At 39.6% G+C, this 23,193-nt stretch overlaps 1 protein-coding gene across 1 annotated transcript in view; it reads left to right on the forward strand.

Moving 5' to 3' along the window:
- Nucleotides 1–1,829: 1,829 nt before the first annotated feature.
- LOC142920756 (putative ATP-dependent DNA helicase HFM1) overlaps nt 1,830–23,193 on the forward strand; it is a 29,206-nt gene continuing 7,842 nt past the window's right edge. The window contains exons 1-19 of the mRNA XM_076062828.1: nt 1,830–2,115; nt 3,809–3,936; nt 4,482–4,532; nt 5,813–5,883; nt 6,724–6,856; nt 6,983–7,134; nt 7,755–7,832; nt 9,179–9,355; nt 10,032–10,232; nt 11,702–11,790; nt 12,581–12,624; nt 12,725–12,826; nt 14,001–14,149; nt 15,514–15,608; nt 17,387–17,520; nt 19,020–19,070; nt 20,345–20,421; nt 20,583–20,595; nt 21,024–21,115. Of these exons, the coding sequence (XP_075918943.1) occupies nt 2,084–2,115; nt 3,809–3,936; nt 4,482–4,532; nt 5,813–5,883; nt 6,724–6,856; nt 6,983–7,134; nt 7,755–7,832; nt 9,179–9,355; nt 10,032–10,232; nt 11,702–11,790; nt 12,581–12,624; nt 12,725–12,826; nt 14,001–14,149; nt 15,514–15,608; nt 17,387–17,520; nt 19,020–19,070; nt 20,345–20,421; nt 20,583–20,595; nt 21,024–21,115 (1,869 nt within the window). The 5' untranslated portion in view covers nt 1,830–2,083. The remainder of the gene's footprint in view (nt 2,116–3,808; nt 3,937–4,481; nt 4,533–5,812; nt 5,884–6,723; nt 6,857–6,982; nt 7,135–7,754; nt 7,833–9,178; nt 9,356–10,031; nt 10,233–11,701; nt 11,791–12,580; nt 12,625–12,724; nt 12,827–14,000; nt 14,150–15,513; nt 15,609–17,386; nt 17,521–19,019; nt 19,071–20,344; nt 20,422–20,582; nt 20,596–21,023; nt 21,116–23,193) is intronic.

Here is a 23,193-nt window from a genome sequence, read left to right on the forward strand (position 1 = left end):
ATATTAACTTAGATAGATATTAACATAGTAAGATATTAACTTAGTTAGAGATTAATTCAGTAAGATATTAACTTAGTAAGATATTAACTTAATAATAGATTAACTTAGTAAGAGATTAACTTAGTAAGAGATTAACTTAGTTAGATATTAACTTAGTAATATATTAACTTAGTAAGAGATTAACTTAGAGATTAACTTAGTTATAGATTAACTTAGTAAGATATTAACTTAGTTATATATTAACTTAGTTAGATATTAACTTAGTAAGAGATTAACTTAGTAAGATATTAACTTAGTAAGATATTAACTTAGTAAGAGATTAACTTAGTAAGAGATTAACTTAGTAAGATATTAACTTAGAGATTAACTTAGTAAGATATTAACTTAGTAAGATATTAACTTAGTTAGAGATTAACTTAGTAAGAGATTTACTTAGTAAGAGATTAACTTAGTAAGAGATTAACTTAGTAAATATTAACTTAGTAAGAGATTAACTTAGTAAGAGATTATCTTAGTAAGATATTAACTTAGTAATAGATTAACTTAGAGATTAACTTAGTAAGATATTAACTTAGTAAGAGATTAACTTAGTAAGATATTAACTTAGTTAGAGATTAACTTAGTAAGATATTAACTTAGTAAGAGATTTACTTAGTAAGAGATTAACTTAGTAAGAGATTAACTTAGTAAATATTAACTTAGTAAGAGATTAACTTAGTAAGAGATTAACTTAGTAAGATATTAACTTAGTTAGAGATTAACTTAGTAAGATATTAACTTAGTAAGATATTAACTTAGTAAGATATTAACTTAGTTAGAGATTAACTTAGTAAGATATTAACTTAGATAGATATTAACTTAGATATTAACTTAGTAAGAGATTAACTTAGTAAGAGATTAACTTAGTTAGATATTAACTTAGTAAGATATTAACTTAGTAAGAGATTAACTTAGTAAGATATTAACTTAGTTAGATATTAACTTAGTTAGATATTAACTTAGATAGATATTAACATAGTAAGATATTAACTTAGTTAGAGATTAATTCAGTAAGATATTAACTTAGTAAGATATTAACTTAATAATAGATTAACTTAGTAAGAGATTAACTTAGTAAGAGATTAACTTAGTTAGATATTAACTTAGTAATATATTAACTTAGTAAGAGATTAACTTAGAGATTAACTTAGTTATAGATTAACTTAGTAAGATATTAACTTAGTTATATATTAACTTAGTTAGATATTAACTTAGTAAGAGATTAACTTAGTAAGATATTAACTTAGTAAGATATTAACTTAGTAAGAGATTAACTTAGTAAGAGATTAACTTAGTAAGATATTAACTTAGAGATTAACTTAGTAAGATATTAACTTAGTAAGATATTAACTTAGTTAGAGATTAACTTAGTAAGAGATTTACTTAGTAAGAGATTAACTTAGTAAGAGATTAACTTAGTAAATATTAACTTAGTAAGATATTAACTTAATAATAGATTAACTTAGTAAGAGATTAACTTAGTACGATATTGACTTAGTAAGAGATTAACTTAGTAAGATATTAACTTAGTTAGAGATTAACTTAGTAATAGATTAACTTAGTTAGAGATTAACTTAGTAAGATATTAACTTAGTAAGAGATTAACTTAGTAAGATATTAACTTAGTAAGATATTAACTTAGTTAGATATTAACTTAGTTAGAGATTAACTTAGTTATATATTAACTTAGTTAGAGATTAACTTAGTTTTATTTTAACTCAGTTAGAGATTAACCTAGTTAGAGATTAACTTAGTAAGATATTAACTTAGTAAGATATTAACTTAGTAAGATATTAACTTAGATATTAACTTAGTAAGATATTGACTTAGATATTAACTTATTAAGATATTAACTTAGTAAGAGATTAACTTAATAAGAGATTAACTTAGAGATTAACCTCGTTAGAGATTAACCTCGTTAGAGATTCACCTAGTCAGGGATAACTTACTAACAGTTATTTCAAAGTAAATAAACAGCAATGGTTTAACACAAAGCAACATTCCGCACACGTTCAACATTCACCAGTCTGGCTCGCTTCAACCAATGCTGGTGAACTGCAAGATGGATCATTACAGGTGAAGGACATTTTTATTTAAACTTTCGTGACTGCAGCGGTCCGTATTCTAACGGTTCTTTCGGTAAAACAAAGTTAACGTACATAGAAAAAAATAATAATCCAAATAAAGCGATTAAAAATATCACGACCTTTCGGTTGCAACACAAGCGTATGACGGACCGCTTTGTGTTTGCGTATCGAAACGTCGTGATGTTTTTAATAACTTTTTTTTCGATCTACGTAGCTTAATTAAAAGATACTCTTTGGTTCTTTCGGTAAAGTCACGTAGGTATACATTTTATATAGAGTATGGATTCCTGCAGTCACGAAAGCTTCAAATCTAGATTTTACTGAAAGAACCATAGAACACAGGCAAGGACCCTATCAGATATGGGTCCTATAACCAAAGGCAACATCACCCCCTGCTGGCAAATACCTGTTTAGGTTGTTCTATGGATGTCATAGGCACGTGGAATTTCCATTTGGCTCAGGGTTGTGTTTACCTTGTGCTCCACAAGGACAAGCTGTCATGAGGGGGTCCCTTAGGCTAAAATGAAGCTGACGCTCAGATCATTTGTTACAGTGTGTGTGCAATATGAATACATTTATAATCTTTCACAACTATCGACATATGCCTTCAACTAATGTTTGTATCATGTATTTCACTGTCTAAAAACATCTAAATACGACAAAAAAACAAAGTGAAATCACGCGTCGCTATGTGCAAATGACTGCGTACAGTGTTAGCATTTTTATATTTGCATGGCACGCCTTAAGTGTACTACATTTCGAGGACAACATTTGCCCTTTGATGGGTCAAAACATGTTTTTTACATTTTAGCACCCGATTTGAAGATGGATTGTAGCCCTTGAACGTCATTGTCCCATAGTTGTGGAGTTGGGTGCTCTATGCAATGCATTTGGATTAATGTGGCTTATTTATAGCACCTCATCTCAAACAACGCGGTGGGCATGTTTACTCTATATTATTAATCTACGTTTTACATTTAATTATTAATGAAAAACACAGTTGCGTAATATGAATATGTACAAAATACATAGCAGTAGTAATGATGGCTACTACAATAATGTACTTCATGAAGGTTGACTAGAGTACATTTTTTATCGTATTTCCCATTGCCATGACAACAAACATTTGTTGCAACATACGTATTGTGGTAGCAATGATGGTCTGCTAGCTTGCAGGGCCGTGAGAGAAAGCGGCGGCTTATTGCGGAGGCCTTTATCCAGCAGTGGATCGACCATGGCTGATGACGATCCACTGTAGTGCCCTCATCTATACGCAGAAAACGAATCGCTGGTGTGTTGCATGATGAGGTGGCCCAGACCCTTTCACACGATGCTCTATTTGAAGTTAAACATCATATTCACGTGGAGCCACATCTCCACATTCGATATAAAATGTTGCCAGTATCAAACACACCGTAATACCCGCACCTCCGATTAGCACGGTTGGCTACGTACGGGGCAGAACACGCGTACGTGTGTGTCCACACTTCTACACGAGGATAAGTGGACGGAGATAAGCATTGATATTTGGATCCACCAACAATACCCCGCATATCGGTGTGGATAAGAAGAGTTTCCAACATGCGCGTTGCTATATGTATGAGTTCCCTAACACAGAAACGGAATTCTTGTTTTGCAAGAATAATGCGAGAATAATGTGATGTTTGTTGTTGTCGTTACAGTGTTCACAAAGGCGTGGAGTCGATGGATGGCTTTGGCCAGTATTCTGGTGCGTATACCAATGACTTTCAAGGAAATCTCAAATGCGGCGATTCCTCAGAAAGTAGAGAAGCCAAAGAGAACGTTGGAGGTGAGATAATGAGACTTGGTGTATGAGTACATGTGATGGGTAGTCTCAAATGGTTTCGTTTTATTGTTGCGTAAAGCATCAGTCGCTTCACCAGCATTGGTGCAAGCAAGCTTGAAGATACTCAATGTCGAAACCAATACAGAGCTTTCCTGTGTTGTACCAATGCTGCTGATGGGATGTGCAAATCATACTTTTATGTTTTTTTACGTGGAGGCGCATATATGGGAAGGGGTCATAGCTGCTTATTTATGTAGTTACCTATAGTATTCTCCACAATCGTGCTCATTATACGTTTGTGTTAACTGTACATTGCAACCTTCTTCCTAATATTCCGAAGGGACTTTTCAGATTTCTCTTTAATTGTATAATTATGTAATAATAGGGGTTTTCCCCTTTTTTCTGGCAACAAAACTGAAACCTTTTTAACAAGGATTCACGTTACTGCATAAACCACAATAATTGCAGTCAAAATGCAAACAAAAAACATACTATGATAATATATGCATTGTCCTTGAAACTGAAAACATATCTCTTTTTTTCCCCAGAAAACTCGGAAGACTTTAGTATCAGTGAAATGCGATCAGTTTCTGAAATTCGTATCCTTTTTTAGATTGCCTCTTTAAAACAAAAAAATAATCGATCATATCAAGTGAGGGCCCTTGCCTGTAAGATTGGTATTTCACTCACCAGAATTGAGCTTCAACCGGACTAGACTTTGCTTTTTTGTTGTTGCATCAACGCTGCTGAAATTATTCACTCCGAGAAAGACGTGTGGCCGCTCGGATGTGTAATACATCGCCTTATTTTTTTATATTATGTGCAGGGACAGGTATGTGACAGAGGAGTATTGCATGCTTGATGTTTTTGTGCTATTTTTACTATGTTCATTTGTGAACATTCAACAAAATGTATATGAAATTAATGAGTGGACTTCCTTCAGCTGTGTTGCTTTTGAAACGAAGTAAGAACCAACCAGGTAGGCTTCAGCAGTAGAGGGATCAGCTCACAATCTCAAGGTTGTGAAATTCAAATCCTGATTGGAGGTTGACTCAGCCCATTTTCCCTCTGGGGTTAATATAAAATTATTACCACTTTGTTGGGGAAGTCAACTGGTTGTCCTATAAGAATGTGGAATTTCCACCACTGGTTCAGGGCTGTAAACAGGAGTTTAGCACCACCTCAGTGCTCATTTGAGCAGGAAATCACCGACTTTTTTGTTTACCTTGTTTACCTTAGAAGTGTCTTAGTCTGTCTTCTGGGTTCTTTCAGTAAAGTCACCCACGTAAAAGGGAAATAATAAAATAATAAAATAACACAATAATATAAAATTCTCACGACGTTTCGGCCACAACACAAGTAACCTTCTTCTGTCTTAGTCTGGTGCTCTATCATTGTGTTATCTATATATTCAGAGTGGTCCAGATGTTTTGTGACCCCCCCATTTAATTCACAAAACCTTCATATTTTTCAAATAAAGTTTCTTCAAACAGAAATGAATACACAAAGGGGGAAAATGTTACGAGTCAATTAATTGGAGGTCACAAAACATCTGGAGCACCCTTCAGAATATAAATAACAAACAATAACGTCAATGAAACCAAAATAATTAAAATACTTGCTGGATTGTGTGACATTGTGTGTTTTATGAGCAAAAATGTAGTTATGCTTTCTGAAAAAGTTGTTGAGACTCAGTGAGACTCTCATTGATAAATAAGCGTAACAACGACAATAACCCCAAACAATGCGAATGTACAATTTCCTCAATAAATGTTAGCACATGTTTGTCTTTGAATAAAGTAACAAAAGTCTCCTTTTTTAGTTATTCTCCATGGGAATTCATAATCCTAAACATATGTTATCCTAAACTTACCTTCAGCGTTGCCTTACAGACATATTTTCAAGGAGTTTCCTTTTTTTAACTCGGTTCAGTCTCGCGTCATGGATGACGTAAGTATATGGCATTTTACACTTAAACAAACGTGTAACTTACGGTTTGATTTCTATGCAGTGATACCAGTTTTGTTTTGCTCGGTACTATACATCTTCATTACTGATGGTAACTATGTCTGTGGAATGTACCAAGAGGGTTGATATTAATGGTCATTACTAAGTGAAACAATCATAAGGTTACAACGTTTAAGATTTCTAGAGGTAATCATACAGGCATATTTAACACGTAGGCTTTCGCGATCAATATTATTCACCATTCTGGCGAATTGCCCGATGATGCTGGATGTAATTACCAGCGAAACGTCGTACTCAAACTGTAAATGTTGTGGATTCACTCTTCAATACACTGGTGGGCTATAGTAGTGAACTATTTGTCTTTTGTCAACGTGACACTTTTTTGCTGATTGGCCGTGTCGGGTGGTGGAGGGTTACGACACATTTATAAATAACGCGATCTAACCCAAAAACCTTTATTATGAATACATGCATATCATGCAAGCATATGCATGCTATAATGAGGTGACTGAACAGCAGAGTGAGCGGCTCACAATCTGAAATTTGTGATTTCAAATCTAGGTTGGGGGTTAACTCACCCCATCATCCTACCAGGGTTGATATAATTGGTACCACTTTGTGGATGAGTCTGCAGTGATTACCCAATGGAGAGACAGACTCATCCCCAACTTAACACCGCCTCAATGCTTAATTGTGACTAACTCTGCCGAATTGATGACACTTGCACAACTTCCAAGAGGCAATGACAGTACCTCATATGAATGCTGGATATGACTTTATACGATGTTTAACAAACTTTGTCTTACATTTTTTAAAATTAAGATTCTGTACACAAACAGACCTGTAGTGGTTTGTGCTCCAACTGGTTCCGGGAAGACTGTTATTTTTGAGCTGGCCATAATTCGACTCTTAATGGAATGCCAAGGGCCCTCCTACAATGCAAAAGTTATTTATAGTAAGTACGTCTCTTAATTGTTACATTATACATTGTTGCAATTGCCCACACGGTATTGTATTCGTACAACAGCAAGCACGCTTGATGTAGACCTGTGTGAGCATGAATGTGACGCGCACCCCCTAGTGGCCCCCGTCAAGGCACTGTGTCGGGAGAAATTCGAAGACTGGCAGAACAAGTTTGGAGCACTCGGCATTCAGTGCAAAGAGCTTACCGGAGACACGGACGTCGATGACTATTTTGAGACACAAGATGCCCAAATAATATTGACAACACCGGTAAGTGTTGAAAAAATAAATAAGCTGACAATACGCCTCCTTCACGTAGCTGTCCTTCCACATTAAAATTAAGGGTATATTTTTTAGACATCCCATCAGCCACCACACGACCTTCTGGGATCATAATAATTTCAGCAGTATTGGTTCAACACAAGCAATACTCTGGACCGGTTTTGCTTATCACTGTCTCATTAGCAGAGTCAGGCTTTGTTAAGCCTATTTTTCTGAATTGCTCGATGTGTATAGGTGAGGACCCACTCTGTTAGATATGGGTCCTAGTTTGATGCTGACCTACATAATACGGAACACAACGTAATGTCTCACCTGTGCTCAGGTTTCTCATTGGCTCCCAGTTCACACCCGCATTGAGTTTAACGTTCTCCTACTCGTGTTCAAGGCCTTCAATGGGCTTGCTGCACCTCACATCCAGGAAACGATTCAACCGTACACTTCGCAAAGTTGATTCAGCCGTACACTCCACCGGGATCTCTCATATCCACCGATAATTCCATACTCCGGTGTGGCACGCTCCCAGAGTGTGAACCTGGGGTCACGGGGCTTTTGTTTGTACATTGTAATGTTATATCTCTACTGGGCTCACTGACTTCATTTGTTTGCAGGAAAAATGGGATAGCACAACAAGACAGTGGCACGACAGGTCTCTCGTGCAGGTCGTGAGGCTGTTTCTGATTGATGAGGTAGAGTACATGACTGTATTGTTCTTGGTTTTCCTCGGCATACTTTTGTAAATACAGCGATACCCCCATTTACTCCCCCCCCCCCGCCACCTCACATATCGCAAATACGTCGTCACTTCATGGATACCGCGACCTGTTTTGCGTCGCCTCCACCCACACATACGTCGATGACAGCATCCGTCCTTTCTCGGGTCCGTCACCTCAGCCTTCGCCTCCACCTGCCCTGTAAATTGCTTCGATTGACGTCGTTTGGATATTCGCTATCGCACCTTTCAGGAACGCATCCCCGACGTAAACCGGGTTATTCCTGTGCACAGTATTGAATTTATAGGAAGCGGCCACAGTGGTGTGATGGTTAGCGCGCTGGATTTGCAATCCAATAAAGTGACATAGTTATACAGGGACTCCTTGACTTATGAGATAGACGTGTGCCTGGAAAGGTACGCGTATCTCAAAATCGCGTATGTTCAATAGCAATTTTCCCAGAAGAAATAATGGTACAGGAGGTGGTTCGGGGATTTCACTCGCACTCGCTGACGTAATCGCTTTTATTATCCTAGCCTATATCAATACAATACATGTACCCACAATATAATACTTTACATTAAAAAGAAAATCACGTAAACTCTAATTAACTTCCTATAAAATAATGAAATCCGGTATTGCTTGTTAAGACGCCGGAGTTGCGTTGCAGAGGGGATGGATGGAGGCGAGGAGGGAGACAGACTTAGAGTTAGTGAATGCCGTACAAGTATAGCGCACGAGTTATCGTACCGACATGGTTGCAGGCAACGCCGTTGGGTCGCGGTGCCAGGCTAGGGTGGCGCATCTCGTGTTGCGGATGACGATATTCCGAAAATTGCCTAGCGTATGTCAATATAAAGTCTAAATACAACGCGCACGTTATTCCAAAATGACGTACCACAAAAGCAGGTAAACCGAGGATTGCATGCATACGGTTACAGTACGTAATTTGAATATATGGTCATCGAATTGAAGTGGGAGTACCATGTGTTAATTTTTCGATCATAAAGTTGGACCCATTCAAACAACTTATAAAGAAGTTGCTGGCATTTGTGCCCAGGTGTCTGAGATGTTGGGAATTTCGTGGCAAGACAGAATACTGTAAGCAATGCAGAAGTCTGGAAGAGTACACGACAGCTCAGTACTTCAGGGTGGTTCATGCTTGCAGGATGGGGAAGGGCCGATTGCCGATACAGGCATTGTAGTGGTCTCCACGAGTTTGGACAACTCAAGGAAAATAACCTGAGACAAGATCGTGGGATACTTCGATAAAAAAAAAATCATGGAAGTTGCGTCGTGTTATGCTGTGGGTCACGGTGCAGGTACACACAGTAGGGGATGAGTCACGTGGTGCCACCTTGGAGGCTGTGGTCAGCAGAATGAAGACGCTTTATAACCTTGTCCCTCCAACCTCCACAAAGGATGCGCTTCAACCGCTGCATACCTGTGCGGGAGTACGGATCATCGCCCTGTCAGCCACCATTCCCAATATAGAAGATGTGAGTTGGCATACTTATTATACATTGTTTAAACATATACTGTATCGCTACAATCTTGATTTGAAGCTTTCGTGACTGCAGAAATCCATACACTTGGGTTCTTTCGGTGAAGTCACGTATATATAATTTGTATTTATTTTATACCTACGTGACTTGAGCGAAAGAACCAAAGAGTATATATATTGCTATAACATTGGCTAATAGCCAGGTGGCTCAGTGGTAGAGCGAGCGGCTCGCAATCAGAAGGCTGCGAGTTAAAGTCCTCGTTGGGGGTGCTAACTCGTTCCATGGTCCTTCGGGGGTAATTAAAATCAGTATCACTTTGTGGGGGAGTCAATATTGGTTCTACGGATAGACTCTCCCCCGTTATAAGAATGTAGAATGTCCACCGCTGGCTCAGGGCTGTAAACAGGATATGAGCACCGCCTCAATGCTCATTTGAGTAAAAAAATAACCTTCACGTCTACTATAAACTAGTTGCATTTAATTTGTAACATCCACTGTTAAAAGGAATTTGTGTCATCTTAATCAAGTTGCACGTGGGCAAATGCCCAGACATTTTTTTTGACTTATATATATAAAATATGGAGAGGTATGAATACCTCTCAATGCATTTAAATTAATATTTGTATATCCTCTACAAATATTGCTGAGGCATCCACCTTTCTCTTTCTAGGTTGCCGAGTGGTTGTCTGATAGGGATGGAACGGCAATCTTCGTAAAATTGGATGAAAAGCATCGGCCTGTGAAACTCCGCAAAATCGTGTTGGGATTTCCTTTCTATCGTCTACAGACTGCCTTTAAATTTGACTTGATACTCAACTACAAGCTCGCAAAAATTATACAAACATATTCTGAGCAAAAGCCAACGCTCATTGTGAGTACATGTCTTATTTGTTGTTCCAAGTCAAAATGGCATGATTAGTTTAATTGCATATTTTTTAAAATTTAAATATTTTGCATGCATAGCCCTTAAATATGGAATATGTTAAGGTGTATATGGCCTCCATTGACACATACGTAGCAAACAGGAAATGCAATGTGGACAAAAATCTCATGTGTAGCCTTAACAGACTTTTGGGGGAAGTGCTGGTGGAAGTGCTGGTAAGCGAGCACTTATGAAGACCATCATGAGCACACGAGGGGGTGGGTGGGCAGCACCACGCCGGACCGCCTTTGTTTCCCCAATGCTGATGTTTCAGTATCACAGCAGGTACTCATTTGAGGCTGAGTAGACCTAAGGAAGCCCCAGAATTAGTTGAAATATTCACCGTCGCTTTTGATCATGAGCGGGAATCGAACTCGGGTAACAGGGTTTGTAGCACGGTTCACTAACCACCGCTCCCCACTTGCATATCTATAACCATGCATATACAATCACACAACGGCAATATCCCCTGTTTAGTCTTTACAAGACTCAGTTTCAGTTTTCTCAGTTTCATTTATTCGGTGTAGAGCCCTGTGAGCCATCCGGCTCTTGAATCGGGTGCAACCGCAACAAACAAAAACATGAACAAGAAAAACATGATTATTCTTAGCTCTTTCGGTAAAGTCACGTTGAAGGGAAACAATAAAATAATAGAATATATATAAAACAATAAAAATTCTCACGACGTTTCGACCATAACACAAACGGTCGTCATCAGGTGTGAAAAGCAATGGCAAGAAACATTTGAAAGAAGTGTCGGTTCGCATTAATTAATTTATTTTTGAACGGTGTTTTTATTTATAAAAAAACGTCAGCGCCACGTGCAGCGATTTGGCAGTTTATTTAGAAGGACGAGTCCATCTATGTTCTGAAAAGAGGAGGGGGGAGACGAAAAATTAATGTATGCTGTCTGAAAGCCACCGTAAGCGTGAACAATCAATTAAGACCTGAAATGGTTTATCAAATCCTTCCAATGATTGCTAAGCCAGAATTGTGTGCTCCATTTAGAAAGTGTTTCTTTCGTGGACGGTTTGGTAACGCTGGCGCGCAAGCCGTTTAGAAGAGGTGGGTGGCTCTGAAGAGAGCCTTTGGGTTGGTTGAGTGCGCGAGAGATGAAGCCGTAGAGAGTGCGGCCCTGGCGCTTGAGGGCGTAGACCACGTCCGTGGCGGTGACGGCCTCGCGCTGTCTGGGCAAGAAGCATTTAGCGAGCACCTGTAGAGGCCATACACATATACGTTTGCGCACACAAAACGTTATAAAAGTATGCATTTATACAATGAATATCACACCTAGTCAAGCGCACATATATAAATATTAAAATGGTTTAGGCCTTAGATATTTCACGTGCATTCCTTTGGAAGCAGGCATACTTTTTAATAGCGTGCATTGAAGGCACCTTGTGGTTATTCTTTTACAGTTCTGTGCGACGAGAAGAAGTGTTCAGCTGGCTGCAGCCACACTGGCTAAATATGCTAAATTCATGATTGATTTCCAGCACAGGCAGAGGTAGGCGTGGGAATTGGGCTCTACACATATTCGTGTTTCGCAAATGTTCTGTGATTAAGATATTGGTGTAAAAGTAACGGTCAAGGTGCCGCCTCAAGTTCGTTGTTCGAGCCACTGCTGGTGTTAACCTCCGCTTGAGAGAAAAAAATATGTTGAATGACTCCAATATCCACGATGATGTTGGTCGCGAAAGCCTACGTGTTAAACTGACTTCATAATTTATTTTGCAATATGAAATACGTACCGAGGCCCTTCGCTCTTATTTGCCTTAGGCCCCTCATAAGTTTAATCTGGGCCTGATCATAATGCATCTAAGGCCCAGGGAACAAGGTGATCAAGGGGAGATTGACACATGTGATTGTGAAAATTCCACACTTACACTATGGCACCAAGTCCGTCCGTAGTAATATATCACTTGAGAGAGAGATGAGCGTGCAGACACATAATCATCAGCCATGATCAATCCACTGCTGGATGAAAAGCCAACTGATATTTTTTGTTCAGTGTGCTGTGAAGATTTGTGCCGTGGAATAAAAATGCTGAGAAGCACTACTCTAGAGGGATATTGGTCTACTCTTTCACATTGACCAGACGTGTTGGAAGAGGCAGGCGTACCCACACTTTACCCCACTATGCGCGACCTACCAATTTATGTATTTATACACTGCTCGGTGGACAGGGGCAGTGTTGGGGGGGGGGGTTAAAAGATCGCGCTCGAAGGTGGAATTGATTACAAGTCTAGCGTGCTCACCACTACACCATATATACTGGTCATTTATTGTAATTTCAGACTGCAGAAGCATGCTTCTTGCCTAAAGGATATCAAGTTGAGAGGTAAGCTTGTAAAGCCCTCACTGTTTTTAACGATGATTTAAAATAATTGCATCAAAATATCAAATTCACATTCGCGTAATTTGTTTTATTATTGTTGTAGATTTGCTGATGAAAGGAATTGCATACCATCATGCAGGGATGGAAACGTCTGATAGAAGAAACATTGAAGATGCTTTCTTGCAAGGAGAACTGCCAGTACTGTGTACGTAAAATATGAGCATATTATTTATTCATGGAGAGATTGTAAATTGATATATGTGTCCATGCATCAGGTTTGCATGTGGCTTTGTGAAATTAGTAGGGGCTGTTATGTGTGCATATTTCAAGATTACAAACCCATACTGATATCTAACAGAGTATCCTTGCCTGTAAGCATCTGGCAGTTCACCATCAATGGTTCAAGCAAACCTGACTGGTGCTGAGACACTGAACGTTGAAACTGATCCAGAGTTCTGCTTGTGTGTTGCACCAATGCCGCTGAAATTGTGGTTACTAACAGCTGCCTTGTGACCAACCGCATGTGATACATTTGCTGCCAGATACATGATGACAGTATTTTGTAGAGTTCAATATTTTTATGATGACTTATTAACTTCACCGAGTTACTTACGCTATATTTTGTGCATTGGGGCGGCAGCGCGCTTGACGCTCGTTACAGAGGTTACACAGGTTCGCATTTGGAATATGGTAATCCGTTATGGTTAATACTGCAAGTATATGAATCATAGCATACTTTGTGCCATCTGCTTAAGAGTGGACATTAATTATCCCGTGGCATGATTTGAAGAGAGTAGCCTGTTGTGTGCTGGTGTCGAGGTCCAGATTTGTAAATGTTCCCACAAAATATCCAATCAGGAAGCATATAGCAATATGGCTGTCGCCTGATGAAACTGGTTGTGATTACTGGTGAAACGTCGTACTCAGTTTGTAAATGCTGTGGCTTGGCTCTCCAACACACAACCAGTGTGCTGTACTAGTACACTACACTATACACTACATTATACACTACACTACTATACACTACACTATACACTACATTATACACTACACTACTATACACTACACTACATTATACACTACTATACACTACACTACACACTACACTACACGTTACACTAGTGCTGTACTAGTGACGAATTGGCCACGTTCTGTTTACGTGACAACCCTTACGAGTTGGCTGTGGTGGGTGGTGGCGGGTTTTAACGACACATTTATATATATCTAACCCAAAAACGTATATTATGGAACATATAGCAACATTGCCCCTACTGCGAAACTTCTGCAGAATATGTGCACACACAGCGCCTTTTTTCGTGATTGCCTTGTGATAAAAGAATGGTGCAAATACCGAATGTTTTTATTTGATTTGTCTGCAGTCTCTACAAGTACACTGGCTATGGGTGTAAACCTTCCTGCACACCTGGTCATCGTCAAATCTACCATGCACTACACTGGGGGAGGCATGGTGCAGGAATATGGGGAAACAGATATTCTACAGATGATTGGCAGGGCAGGAAGACCACAGGTAGATGCACATATTCTGACTATATTGGTTCATACATCCTTACTTTTCGGAACTAAATATCCGTTTTCAAAACTTAAATGCATTGTGCACAAATGTATTCTAGTTTATTGGATCCCATCTCTTGAAACCCATCATGTGGACAATATAGCATCTATTTTGAAGAGGTAAAGATTTCTTGCTTATTTGTGCATTGATGTTGGTGCCCATCTACTATATACAGCCCTAAGCCAGGGGTGGACCTCCTTAATTCCAATGGAATGGGAGAGTCTTTCCAAAGGACAACCAATGTTGACTTTTTCACAAAGTGATATTTATTTTATCGACCGAAAGAGGGATGATGGGCTGAGTCGACCTCTAACCGTGAGTTGAACTCACAACCTTCCCATTGCAAGATGGCCGCTCTACCTCTGAGCCACCTGGCTGCTGCTGTTGCTGCAGAGGTAGAGCGGTCTTCCGATTGCAAGATGGCCGCTCACAACCTTCCCATTGCAAGATGGCCGCTCTACCTCTGAGCCACCTGGCTGCTGCTGCTGCTGCTGCTGCAGGATGAAGTGAACTGTTGCACTATTCTTGCTCAATTATGAATGTGTCATAGCATGTTCACCATTTGTTAAAACATATACATGTGCTTTTATTTAGCAAAATAGCAAAGCGTCAATTCCAATAGGCTAACAAGCACAAGTAATAGATCATAGACGCGTGTCGCCATGCTGGAAGTGGGGAGCGGTAGTGTAGCGGTGAGCGCGCTGCGTTATAAAGCCCGACTGACGATTATCTTAACCGGACCTGGTGCTGGCCACCCACCCCCTCGTGTGCCGTGCTTGCCTTCATAGGTGTTCGCTAACGGCACTCGCCCCAACAGCCAGTTAAGGCTCTACGGGGGATCTTTGTATGTTGTAGTAGTATATACCTGTGGTAGCAAGGGTTTGTGGATTTTATTTTTTTATTTAAAGCTTTCGTGACTGCAGTAATTCATATTCTTAGCTCTTTCGGTAAAGTCACGTTGAAGGGAAACAATATATATTGTAAAGTCACGTTGAAGGGAAACAATATATATTGTTTCCCTTCAACGTGACTTTACCGAAAGGTTTGTGGATTGTGCATATTTGTGTGTCATACCCACTAGAGATGGCAGTACAGAAAGTTGGTTATGAACCCATATGTGTGAACCTGCGTGTTTCCCCCAGGAAGTTTCGTTTCCTCCTAAACACAAAACATATCCAAATAAATCAGGCAAATATTTCAATGCAGGATCCATCTGCATTTCCTGAGACTGATTAAAGATTTTCCTGCATTTAGCTCATTATTAGTATGGCTATTTATCTATTTTTTATGTGAAGTAACATACGTGATATCGTTTACAGTTTGATGTTTCAGCCACTGCGGTGATATTGACAAGAAATGAATTGAAAGAAAAATATGAACAAATGCTAAGTGGGACCCAGAAACTAGAAAGCAGGTAGGACAATAACGGCAGTTTTGTTATTATATGTATATATTGGGCATGAACATGTACATATTTGTGAACGTTATGTATAAAGTCAGCATCGGCATACACTGCCCGCTGAAGGCCTTTTTAGCCGTAAACATCCTTCACAGTCCAGTGATACAACAATCCACGTGTTCCATTACCTTGGCTACCACTCCATCGTTAGTTTTGGGCACTGGCCATCATTCCTACTCGTGACATGTCCTGCCCAAGCTTACTTATTTTTCTTCATAGCTTTAATGCCTCTAACTTGCATGTATGGTATGTCATCAAAAACAGACGCTGCTTCTTCTTGTTCATGCTTTCTCCCTCTCTTCCCTCCCCTCTCATTACCCCGATATCTTGGCCCCAGTGACTCCTCCGCCTTAAGTCTTTGATGCATAAAAATGCTGTGACAAAACAGAGGTTATGCTTCTCGGCTCCGTGCACTCAACTTCAGCTCATCACCCACAGTAACAGACACAACGTTGGTGGCTTCTGTGACCTTGCTCCGAAGTTTGAGGCCTATTTGAAAAGTGAAAAGTGAAATTCAGAAGTGATTTTTTTCACCTTCAAAGTATTGTCAGCACGACATCATGCTTGTCAAACTATTATGCAGATAATTTGGATAATGCGTCTCTTCTCTCTTGTCGATTATTGCCATGCCACCTTGTTCGTCGGCATGCCTCCTGCAAGAGTTCTCAATAGGCTGAAATTCTAGATTTGAAGCTTTCGTGATTGCAAGGATCCATACTCTTTGGTTCTATTCGGTAAAGTCACGTAGGTAAAAAATAAAACAACAAAAATCACGACGTTTCGGCCACAACACAAGCGGCCTTCATCAGGTGAAGGGATCAGGCTGTCTCGAGGACAGCGCTGAAGTGGAACACAGCCACGCTTAAAGGTCGCGGTCTGAGCGTGGCTGTGTTTCACTCCAGCGCTGTCCTCGAGACAGCCTGATCCCTTCACCTGATGAAGGACGCTTGTGTTGTGGCCGAAACGTCGTGATTTTTTGTTGTTTTATTTTTTACCTACGTGACTTTACCGAATAGAACCAAAGAGTATAATCGGCTGAAATGTTTTCACAACGCAGCTTGCCTGACTCCTGCCTATAACCGCTCCATCCGAACATATCACACATGTTCTGGAATCTCTACTTTGGCTCTTGGTGAATCTCAGAGTCGACTCTGAGATCGTGTTACTGGCCTACAAAGCACCCACCTACCTTTGGGACTTTTTGAATCCCAGTATTCTATCTCACAATCTACATTTCATGGATTCCAGTCCTCTCTGCAGCCCAAAGATGAGACAGCACTCCAAGGGCGATTGGCCCTTCTGCTGTGTGGTTCCCCATCTGTGGAATGCCCCCCCTCCCAAGCCATATTCGTGATTTTGGGCATTGTCGATGTTATTAAGTCACGATTGAAAACTGACGCCCATACTATTTCTTTGGAACACTAGACCAATTACTTAGTGCAAAGTATTAAATGTTGACATTTTCACATGTAACAGCACTTTGGTTCTTTTGAGGAGAAGTACCACATCAAAATAAACATTTATTTTGTATTATACTATCTTGTTCAGGATCTTCACAATTTCACGTTGTAATGAAAACTTTCTCAATTTATTTCAAGATACGTTCAGAATGATGTCTTTTTTTTCCTACATTTTGTGAATTTCCATCAATCAGCTTCCTCTCTGCAACTTCCATGTTCCCATTGCTATAAAGTAGCTACCGTGAATTTGTGAACACCTTCGGTCTCCTGCAGTTTGCACACGAATTTAACAGAGCACCTCAATGCGGAGATTGTACTGCACACGATCACAGATGTCAACGTGGCATTGGATTGGATCCGATCCACATTCCTGTACATTCGGGCACTCAAAAACCCAAAGTATTACAGTAAGAAATGCATTTACGATTCAAAATTAAAACATACAATATTCGCGTGATTATACTATCGCAATGTGTGCGATAGTATAATCACTAGGTTCCAATGATGCATATAAAAGGAATAACAATACACATGAGTAGGAGTATTGGAAAAGGTTGAGTTACCTATTCGTGCATTTATTTCAGAAAATTATCAAGAACATACATTTAAAATGTGTTCTTGAGTAGTATAGGTATTTTGGAAGGATGTATATACATGTGTGTCCTATTAATTTTCAAAATGTATTTGAGTGAACGACACTTATTCGAATGAAACACAAAATAACGTGATGTATATTATGTAGGTTTGTGTTGAGCGAAGACCCATATCAGACAGAGAGGGCCCTTGCCTGTAAACACCTGGCAGTTCGTATAACACGTAGGCTTTCGGGACCAATATCATCCATAATAGTTTCTTTTTAATACTGTATATAAATGTGTCGATAAACCCACCACCACCCTGATAAAGCTAGTTGTAATTACTGGCGAAAAGTCGTACTCAGTTTGTAAATGTTGTGGCTCTGCAACACATCGGTGTGCTGTACTAGTACACTACACTATACACTACACTATACACTACACTATACACTACACTATACACTACACTATACACTACACTATACACTACTATACACTACACTATACACTACACTATACACTACACTATACACTACACTATACACTACTATACACTACACTATACACTACACTATACACTACACTACTATACACTACTATACACTACTATACATTACTATACACTACACTATACACTACACTATATACTACTATACACTACACTATACACTACACTATACACTACACTATGCACTACATTATACACTACACACTAGTGCTGTACTAGTGATGAATTGGCACGTTCTGTTTACGTGGCAACCCTTACTAGATGGCTGTGTCGGGTGGTGGCGGGTTTTAACGACACACATTTCTATATTTACGCGATCTCACCCAAAAAAAACTATATTATGGATCTGGCAGTTCACCTGCATTGGCTCACACAATCCTGACTTGACACTGAATTGCAAAACCGGTCCACAGTTTTGCTCGTGTTGAACCAATGCACTAAAACATTGTGTGAAACCATCTTTGGGTATTTTGAGCCATTATGCCTTGGCATAGATCAGCTATTGTAATATAAAACAGTAATTTTAGCTGTAATTACATTTCACGTTTGGGGCTTTCAAAAATATTATGAGCTGACTGGAGGAAATAACACGTTTGAATGTTCTTAAGTACAAAGGACATAATTACGGTATATTTGTAAGGAGTGAATGTTAAACATTCTGACAATTTAGAGTTCGTTCATTGACATCAAGTGTTTACATAGTTTTGACTTTGACTATGACAAGATATTCAACTGTTAAAGCCATTTTAAGTACATCTCAAGCGATGCATGAAAAGGCAGCATACTGAAAAATAAATGTACTCCGTATAAATCACTGATACAGAATTTGCCGCTGGTCTGAACAAAGAGGACATTGAGAAGCAACTTCTGCAAGGTATAGTGATATTAACATAATCTAACATCAAACTGTAATTTTACTGGAATAATAGTAGACAATTTGAAACTGAGAGAAATACAACTGCTTGCTTGTGTCTTTCATACGTTACTGTCTTCAGCCACCACGCGACAGGTCAAGACACTTCTGTCTTTGATTCTTCCCCTGGTACTGATGCTTTCCAGTCCTTGTGAATTCCCTCCCACGGTCTCACTTCTCAAGCTCTTACAACCTTGCTCAATTCAAGAAACCTGTCTACTTGTTAGAAGATGAAACACTGAGAATAAAACCCATGTATGCAGCCTCTGAAAGAGCCAGTTAGTCGATTCAAGTTGTTCCTTGTGTTTACACTACAAGCAGCATGATTTTCAATTATTTAAAATTGAGACAAATTGAACGTTGATTTGAAGCTTTGGTGACTGCAGGAATCCAGACTCGGTAGACAAAATAAAATAAAACAAAACATCGTAAATATCACGACGTTTTGATCGCAACGCAACAAGCGGTCGTCCTCGGGCAGGAAAAAAAAAATTCAGCAGTGTGAACAGCTGAACCAGCGAGAGAGCTTTCGTGACTCAGGAAGGCTACTTGTGTTGTGGCCGAAACGTCGCGATAATTTTATTGTATTATGTTTTATTTTTGTTATTGTATTTCCATTCTACGTGGTGACTTTGCCGAAAGAACCAGGAGGATGAGCTCTCTCACAGCTCTCTCGCTGGTTCAGCTGTTTCACTGATGGAGATTTTTTTCCACCTGAGGGCGACCGCTTGTTGTGTTGCGATCGAAACTTCGTGATTTAGTATTTGTCAGTTTAATTAAATTTTTCTACCTACGTGACTTCACCGAAAGAACCAATGAGTATGAGACGCATTGATTTTTCTTTAATTGTATTTATTTAATGATCGTTATGTCAAAATAATTAAGCTGACAATATGCCTTCTTCCCATAGCTGTCTCTTCGCATAAAAAGTACAATCATTGTTTATAACATATCCAATCAGCCACACGGCCTTCTGGGAGTGAATATTTTCAGCAGCAACAAACAATCTGGACCAGTTTCGACATTCAATGTATAAGCAGTCAGGCTTGTTTAAAGCAATACTCGTGACCTGCCAGACATGAATTGGCAATGATCTACTCTGTTAGCTATGATTCTTTCAAGCAGATTTTAGATTTTAGTGGAGAGACAAATATGGGAAGGCATAATACCTGCTTAGTTAATTTGTTGTCTTGTCCACAACGACATTAATGTTTCTTTTGCATTATTTATTTCAGAACTATGCTTAGAGAGTTTGAACTCGCTGGCAGCTTACAAGCTAATTTGTATGCAGAATGGGGATATTAAGCCAACAGTAAATAATCCTTCTGCTGAAACAGCATATCATGACGTGTTTGTTCGCTTTATTTGTCACGAAAAAACATGTCATTTCACATATTCATGTTGTGTATAGCGTCCAGTCGTCAATGCAAATCGGCATCTCAGAACGTGCTGTAGAATTTGTCACGTGCACAGGTTCCTAACGGAGGCACGGGGGGGGGGACCCCCAGACAAGAATGGGGGGCAGTGAGAACCTTCGCCAACTATTGCCCGAGCCCTGGTGCTGCTTATGTTGGGATGTGTCGCCAACTCCATTAATTGATGAGTGTCTGTGCATGGAAAAACCCCCACGTGTGCAAGGGGTGGTAACTCAATATCCGTGCGTATGGATATAATGAATTTGCTGTCTGCCAATACCCCTGGCAAGCCAAGGATATGGCGATCTTGGCGACCTTGGGAAGGGAGTTTTACCAATTTGTGTTTGATCCAACAACCCTGCATTACAGGCACGATGTATAGCCGCCACCAGCACCCTGGCATTTAATTACAGTTTATTTTAACATATCATGGGACCTCCTTTGCCTTTGCTTTCATGTGTTTTGCTATTTTAACAAAAAATGGTTTGATATTGTCCAGATGTTGGTAGATTGATGGCTTACTACTACGTGGCATTTGATACCATCAAGCTGTTTGGCACAATACAGGGCTCGGAAGCCGTGCAAGACCTGGTAAGTGAGGTCACAGGGTTGGTTTCTCATTGTTCCACATCACCATCAACTTACGTTAACAAGGCTTGCTGCGGCAATGTCCCCTTACTTAGCAGACGGTCGAGACCCCTGAAAGGGTTCGTGACAACGCATTACAGGTGGTGACTGTAATGATGTTAACAGACAAGGATATGTGTGTGTATGTGACACATAGCAAACAACCACAACGACTCACAGCAGCGGATTTGACAAGCGGCTGTAAATTATCATTTTGGATGTTTGACAATAGGCCGTTAAATTTTGATTTAAAGCTTTCGTGACTGCAGTAATTCATATTCTTAGTTTTTTCGGTAAAGTCACGTTGAAGGGAAACAACAAAATAATAAAATATATATAAAACAATAAAAAAATTCTCACGACGTTTCGACCATAACTCAAACGGTCGTCTTCAGGTGTGTTGGTTTGCATAAATTTATTTTTAAACGGCGCATTTATTTATTTATAAAAACGTTAGCGCCACGCGCAACGATTTGGCAGTTTATTTAGGACTAGTCCATCTATATTCTGAAAAGAGGAGGGGGGAGACGAAATTTTTTATAATGTATGCTGTCTGAAAGCCACTGTAAGCGTGAACAATCAATTAAGACCTGAAATGGTTTATCAAATCTTTCCAATGATTGCTAAGATAGAATCCATCTTCTCGGTTGAAATTGTCTCTGTGCTTGTATATGTGGATAGCCTCATGAACGAATCTCTCATGGAAGCCAGATGGCTTACAAAGAACCTCTGTCTTGGAAAAGTCAATGGCATGTGAGCCTACTGAATTAGAACAATGATCTGCCACGGCCGAGGTGTTGGTCCTACCGTGTTTAAGGTCTGCTTTGTGTTCACGAATGCGGTCCGAGACATGGCGTTTGGTTTCTCCAATGTAACTACTACCACAGAGGCAACTTAGTTTGTAGACACCAGGGTATTGTATGTCCGGAATCACATCTTTTACAGACGGAACCAGATCACGGATTTTATGTAATGTGTTGAAACGGACCTGGATCTTGTGTTTATTCAAGATTTTGGAGATCTTTTTTGTGATCCCCGCAATGTAGGGTAAAGTGATGGTTTTGAAAGGCTCCTCAAGAGGGTTCTTCTTCATGGTTTGAGTGATAGCTTTGCGGATTGTATAGTCGGAGTAACCATTAGCCCTAAGAGCTTGGTGTACGTGCTTGAGTTCACTGCTTATGTGTTCCTGGTCGGATATGCATTGGGCTCTATGATACAGAGTCTTGATGAGAGAATTCTTCTGTGATGGATGGTGGTGGGAATCCGGTTTCAGATAAGCATCCATATGGGTAGCTTTCCTGTAGACAGAGTGGCTCATTGAACCATCAGGTCTCTTTTTAATTAGGACATCCAAAAAAGGTATCTTGCCATCTATTTCGACTTCCATGGTAAATCTGATGGCTGGGTGTATGGAATTGATGTGGTCGAAGAATTGGTCTAGAGCCTTTCAAAACCATCACTTTACCCTACATTGCGGGGATCACAAAAAAGATCTCCAAAATCTTGAATAAACACAAGATCCAGGTCCGTTTCAACACATTACATAAAATCCGTGATCTGGTTCCGTCTGTAAAAGATGTGATTCCGGACATACAATACCCTGGTGTCTACAAACTAAGTTGCCTCTGTGGTAGTAGTTACATTGGAGAAACCAAACGCCATGTCTCGGACCGCATTCGTGAACACAAAGCAGACCTTAAACACGGTAGGACCAACACCTCGGCCGTGGCAGATCATTGTTCTAATTCAGTAGGCTCACATGCCATTGACTTTTCCAAGACAGAGGTTCTTTGTAAGCCATCTGGCTTCCATGAGAGATTCGTTCATGAGGCTATCCACATATACAAGCACAGAGACAATTTCAACCGAGAAGATGGATTCTATCTTAGCAATCATTGGAAAGATTTGATAAACCATTTCAGGTCTTAATTGATTGTTCACGCTTACAGTGGCTTTCAGACAGCATACATTATAAAAATTTTTGTCTCCCCCCTCCTCTTTTCAGAATATAGATGGACTAGTCCTAAATAAACTGCCAAATC

This window comes from Petromyzon marinus, unplaced genomic scaffold, assembly GCF_048934315.1.
Source record: "Petromyzon marinus isolate PM22_M1 ecotype Great Lakes invasive population unplaced genomic scaffold, UKy_Petmar_22M1.pri1.0 PM_G_Scaffold_74, whole genome shotgun sequence".
Taxonomy (NCBI): Eukaryota; Metazoa; Chordata; class Hyperoartia; order Petromyzontiformes; family Petromyzontidae; genus Petromyzon; species Petromyzon marinus.